The sequence below is a fragment of the Melozone crissalis genome, unplaced genomic scaffold (genome assembly GCF_028551555.1).
Source record: "Melozone crissalis strain CALT ecotype California unplaced genomic scaffold, PUWL_Pcris_2 ptg000012l_1, whole genome shotgun sequence".
In the NCBI taxonomy this organism is placed as follows: domain Eukaryota; kingdom Metazoa; phylum Chordata; class Aves; order Passeriformes; family Passerellidae; genus Melozone; species Melozone crissalis.
This window is the reverse complement of record NW_026535790.1, coordinates 3,332,759-3,349,261: the sequence shown is the minus strand read 5'-3', so window position 1 is coordinate 3,349,261 and position 16,503 is coordinate 3,332,759. Positions and strand designations below refer to the sequence as shown.

Below are 16,503 nucleotides of genomic sequence, written 5' to 3'. Positions count from 1 at the left end.
CTGCATAGTTCAAGACATATTTTTGTGCAATTCTGTGTGAGCTTGTTTATTTTCCAGAAGAAAATATTGCTTCAGCAAAATCAACAGGGTCAACTGGAAAATGTTGATTTTACTGATTAACACTCAATTTTTCATTAGGGGAAAAAAAAGTCAATTAAGAGCTCTGAGATGACTTTAAACAAAGTTTTCATATTTCAGTTGGTAATTAACCTGATCCAGCTCAGTTTGAGTGAGCCTATTAACCTGTATTTTCCCTCATGTAGTGCTTTTTTTCACTGAAGTTGTGTTGGAGTCCTCAGCCTCATCTAGGCTGGGATCCCTGGAGGGTTATATCTTTTTTTAGACAAATACAATGATTTTACTCTCAGTAGATGATGTGGGATCTCCTCAGAATCACATGACTGTAGATATAATTGGAGAGATAAAGATGTGTTAGGGCCTAGTGGGAAAAAAAGGGGACCTTGTCTGTCGTAGGCTGGGAGCCAGGGTGTTACTAAAAGGGAATGTTGTTTAAAAGAAATTTAATCATTTAAATTTCCATCATAACTGCACTCTTGAACTCGTAAAATTTTATGCAGAGTAAGTGGATACAGACAGCTTTTCTTTCTTCTTTTTTTTCGCGAGATGAAAAGCAGAGTTATAACAGAGTTCAGCCAGAACTACCAGATTTCTTTTAAGTCAATTTATTTAACTTGAATATTTTCAAACCGTGTCATTGCAAGACATACAAAGTAGGATTTTTTCAGGGTTGTTTTTATTTTGCTGCTGTCATTACTAATCAGGCATTTTCCCCTGGCTCAGAGAGGAAGGAACTTGGGAATGCAAGACCAATAAGCAGGACCCAGAACATCAAATTCTGCTCTTTGCTATGACAACAGCTATGTTAGAAACAGAATATTGTCTTGAAGTGCTTTTTTGGTGCTTTTTCTGCCCTCTTCCTTATTTCCAGTCTAAAGCACCAGGCTCCTGGGCTGTGTGAAGTTCTGAGAATAGGAGCAAACAAACTCCACCTTTTATGTGGAAGAAGGAGTAGAGTGTGGGTCTCCCAAAGGCTTAAAGGCATAGGGCACACAGGGCTTGGGTGAACATCTGTGTGCTGGAGTTCAGACCCAATTTCTGTGCACCCAGACCTGCCTTCAGCTGCCCTGTGCAGCTCTCTAATTCCATAGGACCAGGAGGAATTCCATGGTGGAAACCCCAGCCAGGCATGTGGGCAGGGCAGGGCCTTGGAGCAAGCAAACCGTGGGACCTGATGGTTCTTTAGGACCTGTTTATCTCGATTTTCTGTCAGGATTGAACTTGGGGGAACTTGGGCTTTCTTTAGGCTAGAGAGGAGCTGAACTCTGATCTCTGCCTTGGGAAGGTGAGGATTTGCCTCCAGCAGAGCCCCAGCTGGCCCTGTGTGTGTGACACTGGCCCTTCAGTGGGGCAGGTGATGGAGCTCCTCCACCTTGCAGGGAAAGGGAGGTGTCAGAGAGAGCTGTGCCTTCATCAGCACCCACAGAAACACCACCCCAGCACCAAACTGGCTCCTCTTCCTCCTCTGCCTGCCCAGCTCTGCAGATCCTGCTGGAACACCTCCACCTGTTCCCACTGCAGATTCATGGGGACATCCCACTGGGGGTCCCTCAGATATTTTCATGGGCTCTGCATCTGTTTCCCACACAGCCTCAACATTCTTCCCCACCCACCAGCTCAGTCTTTCCAGATGTGTCTCCTCTCACTCTCTGGCTGCTCCAGCTTGAAATTCCCCAGCAAGTTACAATCACTCATAGACATGCACATATACAGAATTAGATTCATTAATTAGGATTAATTAGCCACAAATAAATTTTGGACTCTTGCTGTCTCCCAGTCCTGCAGATCCCTGTGACATGTCCCCTCCTTGGGAAGGCCAGCAGAGGCCCAGCAGAGCCCCTGCAGGGTCAGTGTGATTAGGAGCAGTGTGTTTGCAGGGACTTGCACAGATTATGTTTTTACCTCACCCTCAGGAAGCCTCAGGAGCAGCTGATGCCAAATGCTTTTCCCATGGCTGCTCAGGTGCTGGTCAGCCCTCTCTGCTCAGCCTCCAGCATCTCCCTGTCCATGCTGAGCTCCACAGAGCCCCATGAGCACATGCTCCTGTGTGCAAGTGCAGAGAATAATTCCAGCCAGGTCCCACCTCTTCTTTCTGCTTGAGTGAAGAGAGGAGAGGTCACTCCTTGACTTCCTTCCCTGTCAGGATCACAGCCACAAACAGGGGAGGGCAGAGCTCTCAGGGGATGAATCCCAGAGACTCTTCTTGTTGCTTCTCTGAACAATCTTTTGTATATTCTCTAAAGACTCTCCAGGAGCATGGATAGGGGGAGAAGATGCATCTGGAAAAGGACAGCACAGCAGGATAAACTCTGCCAAGTCTAAAATTAAACTTAAGAGGGCTTAAGAGATCAGTTATACAAGATACCCAAAAATAACTTAGAATAAATCCTAAGAGGAACAGTGAAAGCACTGCTGACATCTTCAGTTCTCAGCGAGATGCATGTCTGCATGTGCAAGTGTGACTGTGCTTTATAAATACCACCAGTGGCTACCATTGAAAATGGGAGAGGGTTTTCCAGTGCTCCAGCAGCAGGAACAGCAAAGGGGAGAGTCAGGAACTGCTTGTGCAGCTCCTACTGTGACCTTCAGCAGCAAGCCAGGCACAATCAGCCACTGAAAGTGAGGTGACACCAGGCTCTTCTCTGTCTCCAGCCATTCTTTTTGCTATGGCTCCTAGAGGACTTTTTCTGGACACTCCAGCACTTTCTGTCCATGTTATTTAAACTGGAGGACTCACCACAGGGAGGGATGGTGTTCTGGGCAGGCTGAGTTTGAGGGAGGAAGAGGATGCTCCTTCCTCCCAGCAGCCTGTGACCTCCTTCTCCTCTGTCCTGCAGCCAAACTCTGTTGAAAACACCACCAGCTCTCAGAGCAGCCTGTGCAGTTTTTCCAGTAGCAAAGGCCATTCCCCTTTGCCTTTCTTGGGATAACATTCTGGAGAGCCAGGTATTTGTTAAAGGTTTCCAGTAATATGGTTTTGGACTCACTGTAACACAAGTGAGGGATGATTAGTGAGAGACAGCCTGAAGTCAGGTTCAAATAAAACTGTGATAAAAGTAATAACTTGCATCTGACCAAAAAACCCACAAAAACCAGAGCCAAACCACATATCCATATGGCTACAATGAAAAATCCTGTTTAATCTGCTTATATCAAGTCCAAATCTAGAGGTCACTCTCCCTATATTCCCTTGATTTTATGTCAATAAAATTCCTGAAAAACCTCACACCCTAAATTCAGAGGCTCTGAATGAGAATGTTTTCTACTTACACCTTAGTATCTTTCATCGTCTATTTACTTATCTGGATTTCTTGGTCAGGAACCTAAAGTAAAGAACCTGGGGGAGCTGGGCTTTTTCTTGTCCCTCCACGCAGACAAAGGATGACTGCACTGATGCCAGAGCAGCTACAGAAGTTTGGGTTGGTTATCAGGAAACATTTCTCCAGAAGTGGACCAGAGTGGGAAGAAAATCCATCTCTGAGTCACTAAGGGATGGGTATTACCATCCTCAGAGCATTTCAGAATTTGGGTCAGAAAATCTTGTCTGTTCTGAACAGGAAATGTGCAGGGCTGGTAATTTCTGTGATCCAGAAGTTATCTTTCCATCTGTCTGCCCCAAAACTTACTGACACTCCTTCTGCCCAGATAGAGCCTGCCCTGTATCTGGAAACAGAGATGGTGCTTTGGCAAGCCAAGTGTCACTTCCTTTTCTTGGCTGTCCTCTGGACTCACAGAGTAGAAATCCTTCCCCTGGACAAATCAAAATGTGCATGTCAGTGTCAAGTGAACCTTTTATTTTATAGCTACTTATACAATGGACTAGGTACACATCACCTCTCAGTGTATTTAGCATGGATTTAAAACCGCAAAAAGTAAATAAAAAGGAGAAATAATAGCATTAAAATAATAGATTCTTATGTCAGCACAGCTATCATTTGAATGATTGCATTTATCTCAATCTTGCCAGTAAAGACACCAGAAAGGTGAACACTTTATATTGCTTTTTATGTATACTGAATTACAAATAGGAAAAAATACACTGACTTCCCCATCACTGTGGCATTTCACTGTTTATTCTTTTTTAATGGCTCACCTTTCCTAAATTAGTCTTTTGAACTTTGTAATTAAAAAAGAGCAAAGCTAATTTAGAAAAAATAAAACAGCCTAGTCCTATAACTGCCTTTGCATCAATTACAGTCTTAAAGGGCAAAATGGACTTTTTCCATGACCTCTGGCCAGCACTCCTTGGAGCACATCAGATCAAAAGGAACACATACACTGGGTGGAGGGATGCACCCAGGCCAGAGGAATTATTTGATCATGTTTGGTTACCTGAAGAAGTAAAAAGAAAGGTCAAAGCGCCCACCCTAAGATACAACTCCTGTTCAGAAACTCTTCAAGAATTCCTGCAAGGGCAAAGGTTTAAACCCTAGGTTAGGGGTCCTAAACAGAGCCAAATTTAATTTACAGTGGAGCACAGGGAGGGGCACAGGCTGTGGTGCTCAGGGCAAGGCATTTGCCTGCTTTTGAAACAATTTTTAAACCACTTGTACATTTCCTTAGCTTCTTTGTGCTTCAGGTTTGGTCTCAGTCACATCTGCGTATGGAGAGCTCTGTGCCCGTGGCAGTGCCCCAGCACTGGGAGCTTTGGTCACTCTGGCTGGGCACAGGCATTGTGTGGTGATGAGAAGGTAGAAGTGTGGGTGAGAGGGGCCCATGCCCTGCCACTGCCACCTGCTGAGGCCCCTGTGTCACCCCAGCCAGAGCCCAGCACTGCTCCTGCCCTGGGGAAGAGCATCACTGGCGCAGCAGGGGCTCAGCCAGCAAGGGAGGATTCCCTGCACTCCCAAGGGAAGTGCAGCCCTTGGGCACAGGGGAATGTCTGTCCCCAGTGTCCTGGAGAGACTGGGCTGGGAGTGAGGGCAGGAACCCCAGGCACAGAGAGGAGGCAGAGCGACACCAACCCACTCCTGTCTCCTAAAACAATGCTTTTCTTTTAAAGGTGAAAAATGTCGAAGTTTTATTGACCTTGCCCCGGCTTCTGAAAAAGGTAAGAGCACACAGCCAAGGCTGTTTCCTCTCATCTTACAGATTGCATCAGTGTTGTGTCCTGTGGGACCTGAGTGCCAGGGGAGGCAGGATCCCCCAGCACACACGGACCCACATGCCATCCATGTTACACACAGCCAGCTGGAACAAGCTCCAAGGCTCTGTGACAGCTGTTTGCTCACTTTATGCAGGTCTGTCATTTATTTGATCTTAACTCAGATGCCTTTCTTCAAGAAAATATTTATTTATGTTGTAAGACAGATGTCACTGTCATATTTTCTGAAAAATTCCCTCACCAGGATTTCTTCTCCTGGGAAGATGAGAAGCCTTAGAGAAAAAACAATATTATCTCATTTGCTTCTCCTTGTTTTGCTGCTTTGGAAGGTGGCTGGAGATTGTTTGCCAACAGGTGCATGTTTGATTGGTTTCATGTGAATTGTTTTTACTTAATTACCGATCACCATCAGCTGTGTTGGAGTCTGAGGAGTCAGTCATGAGTTTTTCATTATCATTCTTGTTAAACCTTCTGTCTGTATCCCTTCTCTTTCTTTAGTATAGTTTAGTATAGCTAATATAATATAATATAATATAATAATTATAAATTCACCTTCTAAGAACATGGAGTCAGACTCATCTCTTCACCTCATCCTGGGGACCCTGCAAATACCACAGACAGATATTTCCCTTCTTCCTCTAGTGAGGAAGAAAATGCTGTGTGGTCTCCTCAAGCCATGAAGATATTAATGGTCAGAAAAATGCAGTCACGGTAGCAAAATACCTCTCTGTGAGGAGGAGTCATCCAGATGCTTCTTTGGTTGGTTTACCCTTGTGAAAATGTAAATACTCAAGTGCACAGAAGCAGATTGCAACCATTTTCCTCACCCTGATATTGAAGTTTAATTGATTATTGAAATTTCTTTCATTTTCAGAAGCAATTTACCCCACTTTTGAAAATGTATAAGGGGAAGAAAATGCTCAGTAGAGCTCAATTAAAGTGAACTGAGCCCATCCTGGTCCCAGCTGACGAGATGCCAAATATTTTGTCAGATCACTTGAGACAATCCCAAAACCTTTTGGGCACAGGGTGCCTTCCTCAGGCTTGGTGGAGCAGCAGTAAGTGGTGTAAGGAACAATTTCCCTTAATTTGCCTGAATTGCTGATCCACTGGAAAATGGGAAGAAAGGCAATTACTGCTAATAAAGCAGGGGGATATTGCAGGAAGAGAAACAGCCACAGAGCCTCTGTGAAATTCATTGTAAGCAAACCCAAATAAATTATGCACATAAGGGAAGAACAAGCCTGGGATTAGTGTCGCTAATGGGCTCCCAGTTAAATCTCACACACACAAATGGGACCTTGGGGCACAAAGGCTCTTATAAAACCAGCAGCTCAACGCTCAGCAGCCACCAGAAAACAAACTCTGTGATAGAAAACATGACAAAAGGACTCAGTGATGCCTTTTGGGCTATCTAAAAACAGAGACCAGACAAAATTAAGGGAATAAAAAGCAGTTCTATTTATTGAAGGGTCTTCAGGTACATTTAGGAAAGATTAAGCTCTCCAGGGGCTGCACCCAAAATGAATAAAGGGTCATGGATTTTCACATTTTTATAAGTTTGGTCCATTTGCCTATTGGGGGTTAATCTTCCAATTACAGCTTCAGGTAATGAAGTCATTCAGCCCAAATTTGCTCCCCCCAACTCCCTTTTGTTTCCATCTCAGGGCCTGAGGCAGTGAGGTGTCCTTGACTCCCAGGCCTGGACAGGAATTGTTGTGTCTGCCCAAAATGGGACAGCAGCAGCTCACACTGTGTGTGGAGTTCAGAGTTATACACTAAAAACTGCAGGATTACAAATATATGAAAAATATAAAAGCTAAAACTCTAAGGCATCATCAGGAGCAGGGCAGAGCCACAGAGCTGAAAGCTGCACTTTCCTGTAATATACTGGGGTATTTTGTGCTTTTTAGTGCAGCTCCCAGAACAGCATGGAGGATCTCAAAGTTCTGGAAAGTTCTGTCCCAGGATGGGAGTGGGACTGGTGCTGAAGGAGAGACACAGGAGAGGAGATGAAATGGACAGGGACAGGGCAGGGAGAGGAGCTGGAGGGGCATCTGAGCAAGGGAACCTCAGCTGGGCAAGGGAACCTCATCTGGACAAGGGAATCTCAGCTGGGCAAGGGAATCTCAGCTGGGCAAGGGAATGTCCCTGCCTTGCCCTGCCAGGGCTGTGGGCACAGCGAGCCCCTCCAGCAGACAGAGCAGAGCTGGCACAAGGTGCCTGCTCTAAAGGCACTGGGGTGGGTTTCTGCCTTATCCCCTTTCTCTGGAACTTGCAGAATGCTTGGTGGCATCACCCACACACTTTCCAAAACAGCATTTAGTGCTTTACTTTCAGGATTTCTTTTGGTTGTGTGAAATGCTGTCAGCATTTTTTTTCCAGGAGAATTTTAGAGTTGTTGCATGATGTCAGTGCATATTTCTAGATGATTCTGTTTTTCTTTTTTTGAGGAAGGAAGGTTCTTTCTGTGTAGTGTTATGAAGAAAATTCTGTCTATTTCAGAAGACTTTCCATGGAGTTGTAAGGCATATTGACAGAAAGAGAGGGGAATGCTTTGTCAGAGATGGAAAGTGCTGACCATCAGACTAATAAACAAAACCAGGATAAATTCCACAACTGTACATCAAGCTGGACTCTGCAACATGGTTCATCTGGAATTTTCACCATCAGTCTTGTATTCTCCAGAGCTACTTTCACCACATGTGAAGAGAAAATTGATGCCTGATTTACTTTCACTGAACAATTCTTTAATGTCTTGATTTAATCTGCTCTTTTCCAGTTAGAAGGAAATTCTCATTCCTTTAATTTCTTCATCCCCTCACTCAGCATTGACTTTAATGGGCAGAGGCTCATCAACTACTCAGTTCCAGCCAGTCCAAGTCAATGAGAAAGGATGAAATACAGTGAAAAGCAAATTTGAGTTCAGTTCAAACATTGTGGTTTTCACAGGCAATCATGTAACTGGGAAATTTGGGACTAAACTTAGCTTCACAATGAGACTGCAACTTATTCACTTTCTGTACATATCCTTAGCATCATTACCACCAAAATGTGGTTGTTTATCTGAAATGTCTCTGCAATTTTGTTTATCTGAAATGTCTCTGCAATGTCTCTCCATTACTGCAGCTGAGCACTCAGGTTTCCCAAAGTTTTCCTTTTAGTTGGTTTTCCCTGGCCCAAAGAGGATCCCTGTCTGACCAACTTCTAAGCTAAACAGAGGCTCATGAAGCCCATCCTTCACTTTTAAGACACAACTTTTAAGACATGCTAAGAACACAGTGCAGTTGCACAGCCCATCTTTGCTTGGGTCCACCACCAATTAACAGCAAGGTGGTGTTAAACTCCTGCAGATTATTTAACACCCTCTGATATAGAAAAAGAACTACCATAAAAACTCACAGTAAATAAAACCATCCATGATGAGGTCTAGTCACATCCTCACCACAAACCTTGCATTCATAAATGAAAATTCTTCCAGTAAAAATCTCATATTTTATGGCTGAGCTTCCTGTCTTTATGCATTAGTGCTGATCTCCAGTGTAGCTGGGAAATGCATCTCTGATCAGTTATTGTACCCTTGTCATATATCTCACCAATGACATCTACTAAAAGGAGGCAGCAAAATTTGGGGCAAACAGACCCACAGTATGGTATAAATAAGCATTTCCAACCCACACTATGAGAGCTTTTTCCTGCATTTAAGGCAGCTGCCAGCAATCTGTCAGAACCTCATAAGCCTAACATTGAATTTATTAGCTGTTGCTGGTTCTTAGTGCCAAAGCTGCTTAGCAAAATCAGCTTCATGATGGTAGATATTAACTGGGAAAAAAACCCCACATTTTCCTGTGAGAGTTTACATTTGCTATTGATAAAAATGATAGAGCAATAGCTGGTTACAGTGGCCAGGCTTTTAAAGGGCTCTCACTGAGCAGATGTTGGGGCCCACACAGTGCTCTAATTTTCACTCCAGACATGAGCAGTAAGACAGCAAATATTTCCAAAAGGAGCTGGAAGGGAGCTGTCAAAGTAGGCTGAACCTGATATTCCAGTTCTCAGTTCCTTCTGGGATATTCTCCACAGAACTTAATCAAAGTTTTGTTTCTGCTGAATATTTTGCTGCCTTTGATGAAGAAAAGGGAGATTTTTTCAGCAAGGGGTTGTGATGTCCCACCAGGACACTGAGGCTGGCACACTCCTCACCACACTCCTCCTCCTCCCGTGGCACCTTCTGTCATCCCATTCCCATGGCCTCAAATCTGTGCCCAAGAAAAATCCCAAGAGGCCACAGAGGATACATTCAAAAGGAGGAAACCAAGACCAAAAATTCTGGGAATAGTGGTTTTAAAAGTGGTTTTAAAAGTTGTGAAGAAGGGGAACCACGACATCACAATGGAGAGCAAAAGGTCCCATAAATGATCAGATAAAAGCTTTCAGTGACCACACCACCACAGGTGGACACATCCACAGGTGTTATTTTTCTTCCCCTTGCTGTGTGAGGATTGCAGCTCCTGCATCCTCCTCTGCATCACTGCCTGCTCTCCAGCCCAGCTCCTTGGGCAAGAGAAACCAGCTGAAAGCAGCCCTTGTGCTGGAAGCATTTTGCTGGAGAAGAGAAGGGCTTTGCAGGGAATGTGGTGCCCCCAGCAGTTCCTGGCATGGTGCTGGTGGAGGCTGGGACTTTGCAAGCACCTGGAGTGCCCAGTGCTGGAGATGGGGGACTCTTCCCCTGTTGGGAAGTGCTGCAGGAACAGGCTGACATGTCAGTGCTGGCTCGGAGCTTTGAGATGGCCACACAAACACAGGACAGGATTCCCAGGGCAGGCTCCTCACAGGTGTGCTGCAGCCTGGCCAGGTTTCTCCAGGGCTCTGTGGTACCTGATTTTGTGGAACAATTCCCACAAGGAATGGCAAGGCAGCAGGCCGCCAGCAGCTGCCTGCATTGCACTGCTCCCTACCTGCTGATAAACTCACAAAATAAACCAGGCTTTTCAGAGACCACAGAGGCTGAGGCAAGGCAAAACCCTGCAGAAGGAAAATGCTCATGGCTATTGAACACTGAACAGTCCAAAAATCTTACAGGGAGGCTTTTTAAATGAGAAACTGTCCTCAGGCAGAGGTAGGTGGTGCCTCCTGCACGTCCTCTACACAGCCTGTGGTGGTGCATCCTGGAGAGATGAAGCAATAACAATTCTGCATTGCCTAAAAAGTGGCTGGCAGAGCTGAGGTAGCACATGGCAAACAGCAAGTAAACAAATCAAGTCTCACCTAAACACAGCACAGAAAAAGGAGAAAGCTAAGCCAGTTCTGTGCATGCTCCTAAACCAGCACTCCAACAGCAATTAATGAGAACAGAAAAACTAGATGCCTGATTTTAATGGATCCTGACATAATAGGTGTAGCAGAAATTTGATGGGAGAAAGATAATTAGAGGGACAATAACGTCTTGTTGCTGATTACACTGAAAGACAAAGCAGATGTCATGTACTAAAGCTGAATCTGAATAACAAGGTAATGTCATTAATGAGCAACACAATCTCTGTGGATGGATTCCATGTTCAGATAAAAAATGCAGAATTATGTTAGTGATCTCCCCTTGGGACAGCTTCAGAGACAGCAGGGTTAAACCTGATAGTAGAGAAAGTGTAAGGACAGAAAACAAAACAGCAGGAGCTGACTAAAACACCATGCACAGACCAAGAAATGTTATCCATGATGTAGAGACAAAATTTGGATGTGAGCTGGAGAAATTAGTGGGAAGCTTGTTACTCTTGACTTGCACTTGATTCAAAATGTTAGTAAGAGATCCCTTGTATGGCTTATATGGCAGATTCAGCATCCTTCAGAAGCAATAAAAGTGGGTTTAGAATTTGTGAAGAAAGAAACTCAAGAAAAGCAAGAGCTACTTAAAATAGATTAAAATGTTCATCTAAAAGGACAACTGAAGCTTGAAAGCCTGAAAACCACTGGATACACTGCAGGCCTCTGAAGCATGCACAAAGTGAGTGACTGAGAGCAAATGGCAGATAATGATCAGTGTTGATAAATGCCAAGTGGGGAAGATGAGGAGTCATCCTACCTTTACATATATAGTGATGGGTTCTGAATTAGCTTTTCCCCTCAGGATAGAGTTCTTGGGCTATGACAGACACTTCTATGAAAACATTAATTCACTGCTCTGCAGAGATTAAGATGAAAAAGAAATATTAGGATCATCGTAGGAACCCAAGAACAAAACAAGAAGTCACCATGCCACCACAAGTACTCATGATGTACCCACCTGCAGCTCCCTCATCCCTCCCCTGCCAGCCTCAGCTCAAAGCACTGACAGTAAAATTTAAAGACAGATAGAGAAGAGTGACATTTATGGTCAAAAATAGGGAAATACTTGTTTGGATGAGAAGGACAACGCAGAGCAGGTTTGAGGCTAGAAAAGAGACAAACGAGACTTGTAACAGCCAAGTTAAAAAACAAACCTCCTTTTTTATGTACTGGGTAGATGTTCCTAAGAAGAAAAAAAGAGGATCAATTTTCTAAGAGGAGCACTTAGAGACCTGCATCAGTAAAAAGAAATGTAACTGGGTCTCCCAAAAGAACTGTACACTTTCCAAAACAGGCTCTATATTCCTCTTGAATACTTCCTACTGCATTATTGTTCATATATCTGCAATAGGGTGAATACTTACCCACACACAAATACCTGTGCACTTGTCACAGGAGAGCTATGATTAAATATTCAGGAAAAAATGTGTTACTTTTATTTTATCTGTGATTTCTTACACATCTGTTATGAATCACTGAAGTTAGTTTTAAAGCGCAATTAGACATACAAAGATGAAACCATTCTTACCAGCAGAATTCAAGCTAAATTTCTAATTAGTGAAGGAGGAAACGGTCTTGTTTTTCACACTGGGGATGCCAAAGATGTGGAGAACACTGGTCTGAACATCATTCATTTCTCAGCCCAATGCTGAGGGTAGAAGTACATCACAGAATCTGCACTGGTGGTGTTCAAAGGGAAACACTGAGCACAAATATATTTAGTAAGGCACATGGGATAATTCTCTTTTAGAGTATTTTTCATCATCTTTTCCACTCTCTTGCTCTACTCATTATATTACTACCACACCAGGAAAAAGAGATTATGGATACAAAGATATCCCACAGTCTGCTCAGTATCACACACAGGATTCAATCTGCTCCATGCCAGAGCCATCCAAAGCCATCATCACATAGAAGAGAATCATTTTATGAGTCACTGCTCCACCTCACCTTCCAAAAGAAAGAAACTAACCAAGGGCTTAAGCTAAACAAAACCAAAACACAGCTTTTCCTCTGTCCCCTCAGCAGTGTCAGGTATTCCTCCTCTGGTTTCCCATGTTCTGCAAGGCGCAGTCCCTTGTCTGTCAAGGGTGACAGCCCTTTATTTACCCTTGCTGCCCCATTCAGATGACTGGAGCAGGCAGTTTTAGATAGCTCAGGTGGCATTTAGGGTCAGGAGGCTGGCAGTGTCCCTGGTGGCTCTGTGTGTGCCTCTCTGAGCACGGGAGGACGGGCAGATGGTCGGCTCTGCCGTGACGCATTAACCAGCAGCGCTCAGCCCGCTGCCAGCCACAACAACATGCTCAGGGTTCATTCTCCTCACCATTTCCTATTGATCACTCCAGCATTTCTGGCTTGGAATTCCCAGTATTGGAGTAGCAGGGAAGAGCAGATGACTAAACCCACCCGAATGGCACTGGAAGAGAGAGAGAGAGAGAGATTTACATGGAGCTGGCCTTACTGCTCTTCCAAACAATGTGCACAGCATCTCTCAGTGGGTGCCCATTTGCCTTATTGTTTCCTCTCTTCCCTCTTGAAGAAGAGAGATTTAAGTGAGACCCAGGTGTCAGTTCCAACAAATTCAATAAGTTTGAAAAAGCAGAGCAATTAGTCAAGAAAAAACACAAGGACAGCAAAGACAGCCTAGGAGACCACAGGAGCAGAACTTTTTGTTGCTGCTAACATGAGCAAGGGTAACAGCTCCCTGTGTCCCTGGCTGACCAAGAAGGAGAATGAAATCACATTCTCAGGAAATCACAGGAGAATGAATCTGCTTTTGCACAAAGAAGAGATGACACCTGCAGGGTGCAAGTTCACACCCCCAGAACCAGGACTGGCCCTCAGACATGGCTCTTCTCCTCCCACAGGGGGTGACATCTGTCCAGGTGACTTCTCCCAGCCTCCTGTGGTTTCCCAGTGTTTTGTGGCAGTTCAGGGATGTTGGGGACAATGGCTGTGAGGCACAGGGTGAGGGCAGCACGTTCTCCCCCAGGCAGCAGCAGCAGTGTCTGGGTTGGCAGCTGCCAGTGGGGAGGTGAGAAGGTCCCACACTCTCCAGGACAGCATTGCCTGGACTCTGGTGTCTCCCCAGCTGCTCCACAATGCAGCACTGGTTTGTCCTTCAAGTGCCACACTCCTGGTTTCTCCTCAGTCAGGCACGAGGATCCGAGTGGTAATTTAGGAGCACACATTGCTCAGCTCCACTGCCTTGAGCAGACAGAAGGGGTTTTGTCATATGATGAACTGTGATGCAGAAAACTCCCCAAAGCTCCTACTTGCCCATCTGACTCTGTCAGACAGCTCAGGGCTGAACTAGCAGAGGAGTGGCTGGAGCTGGTGTGGTGTCACCACAGCTCAGACAGAGCCTGGCTCTCAGGGCAGATGTGTGACACTGAGATTTGAGGAGCTCCAAAGCTCCCCCAGAGCTCTCTGTCTGCCTGCAGCATTGTCCAGCCTGGTCACTGCTCAGGGACAGCGTGGCAGAGTGTGACACTGAGTTATGGGGAGCTCCAAAGCTTCCCCAGAGCTCTCAGGCTGCCTGCAGCATTGTCCAGCCTGGTCACTGCTCAGGAACAGAGTGGCAGAGTGTGACAGCTCAGCTTTGGGCAGCCCCTGACCCCAGGAGGGCAGCTGTGCTCTGGGAAGGGCTGGGATGCAGCAGCCACAGATCCCCAGGGAGCACAGGCTGAGGCAGTGGGTGTTCCTAAGGAGGATGAATTCCCACTGAGGCATTCTGAATGTGAGCCTGCCCCAATTAGGAAGCTAATTTTCTGTCTGAAAGGGCCCTCAGAAATCAATGCAGATTCCAGACCATTTCTTCTTGGGCACTGCTTAGGAAGGCTGGCAGTGTCACACAACATGGCAGGCAATACATTCATTTATGGGCTTCTTTATGCTGGATAATTTCCAAGCCACTCTCCAAAATGCATGACAGACATTTCCAGGCACACAATCCCTGCCTTTGCTGGGTATAACATGGTTAACATGACTCAGCAACATCCTTCAGGAATAGCAATATGACTTTCCCTGAAGAAATCCTTTAAGAGCAAACAGCTCATGTTTATGGATTCAAAATGCTTTGAACTCTCCCAGCAATTCCTGCGTTGGCCACCTCCTCAGTGTTTCCTTGAGAACATGCACCAACACTGGATCTTTGACAGTCATTTCCATGCCCTGGCCAGTCTGAAGGAGCATCCAGAAGAGGATTTCATTATTTCATCTGGAGATAGGACCTCAAAATCTGCCATCAGATCCCGTTGGCATAGTGAGCTGGCACCAAAACCCAACTCTTCTGATCTGACAAGTATGCATCAAACTCCATGGCTGCATGTGACTGTAGGTGGTAGGAGGTATAGATGTGATTTAAACTCTCCAGAACTGGTTTGCTGGCCTCATCAATCTCAAAAACTCAACAGGAATTGAAATTATGGAACTCTGACATTCCAGAAACAGCAGGAAATGTTTCTTTATCATCCTGCACATAATCCCACTGAGATGTCATCCAAGTTCTTGGTTCTTCAATCCAAACTGCTAACAAGCCTGGGCATGGTTTAATAATGCAACACGAGAATCATCTTGGGATTTTGTGGGGAAGGAGCACAGAACATGACAGGCTTGACATGGCTCAGTTTAACCAGAGTTCTCATGGAGAAGATGGAGTGACTGTTCTTGTTTTGTGCCAGGAAATGGCAGTGGATTTGAGCAAGGAATGAACTTTGGGTATGAAGCAGTCAAACTCAGCTCAAACCTCCTGGAAGTCATTAACAATGCTGTTCTTTGGGTTCCTTCATCAGAAACTCACTGAATGCTTCAAGATCTGAGCAGAATTCCCATGGCTTTTATCAGAATCCCTGGTTCAGTACTGGAGCTCCCTGACTCCATGGTGAAAGGTGTCCACTCCTTCCTCAGTGGCCAGGGCTGACCTGAAATGGTTTCAGGTTCTGGGAAGAGCTTTGTGAGATTGCCTCATTGCAGGCTGAGGGAAAGATTCTTTCTCTCACTATCAGAAGAAATGTTCCATTTGTTTCATCCCTTCAGGACTGTTTGCAATATCCCTTTTCTAACATCTCAGTTCAGGCAGGTGCACTCAAGTTGATCACCACCTTGCAGAGATGCACCCAGGGCATCTTCTTTCAAAATGCTGCTGCTCTGTGCTGTCAGACAGAAGGGCAAGGGACTGATCCTGCCAGATGGCTCATGGAGTGCCTGAGTGCCTAAAACCCCAGGGATCTTGTGGGTAACAGTTCTCCCAGCCATAATGAAGAGTATGTTCACTTCAATGGAGAGAGCTGGGAAATTAATTTCCTTGTAACAATGCTGCTGCAGGGCCTGAGCCCTTGAGGAGGTGACACTGGGGGTCCCACCATGAGCTCCATGGACAAGACAGTCCCACACACTGGTTAGGAAATAACAAAGCTCAGAGACACAAAGTTTTTTTCATGTTCCAGCTACTGCACTGATCTTCTTCCTGCCATGAGATCAGATGATATGAATGTGATATGATTCCCTCTGATGCAGGAGCCCTATGATATAGGTTGATTTATGTGAAATCTTTTGGTGAGTCCCAGATTTTCAACCTCAAATTCTGGGTGAGAAGCTGAGCCCAGGTCCTGCACTTTCAGGGATTTTGCTTCACAGGAATGTTGTCCTGAAGCTGGTGACCCCATTTTCCTCCAGGAAAAGCCTCACAGTCTGTGAGCAATCAGAGCAATCCCACCTGGGACATACAGCCTATCTGTGGGTGGGAGCAAAGATCCAAAGTGTCCCACAGTGCCCAGAAGTGGCTCTGTCATTGTCAGCAACACTGCTGAGGGGTGACAGACTGGGACAAAAATTACAGGAAAAGGTGTGTTAGAGCAGGAGATGTTGATGGTACTGATGTCAGTGGTCATCCAGATCACAGTGCCCACCGTCCTGCAGCTTCCCAGACACCAGGATGGGCCCAGACACAGGACACAGGATACCAGGATGGGCCCAGACACAGGACACAGGACAGGCAC

General features: G+C 45.4%; 1 protein-coding gene across 3 annotated transcripts in view; it reads left to right on the top strand.

The window, feature by feature from the left end:
* The window catches only part of GSG1L (GSG1 like), a 55,688-nt gene that overhangs the window by 11,228 nt on the left and 27,957 nt on the right, over nucleotides 1-16,503 (top strand). For all 3 annotated transcript variants that reach the window (XR_008482806.1, XM_054270859.1, XM_054270860.1), the window contains exon 2: nucleotides 5,081-5,128. Coding sequence is in view for 2 of the 3 variants with exons in the window: in XM_054270859.1 (XP_054126834.1) it covers nucleotides 5,081-5,128 (48 nt within the window). In the remaining variant the exon portion in view is untranslated. The remainder of the gene's footprint in view (nucleotides 1-5,080; nucleotides 5,129-16,503) is intronic.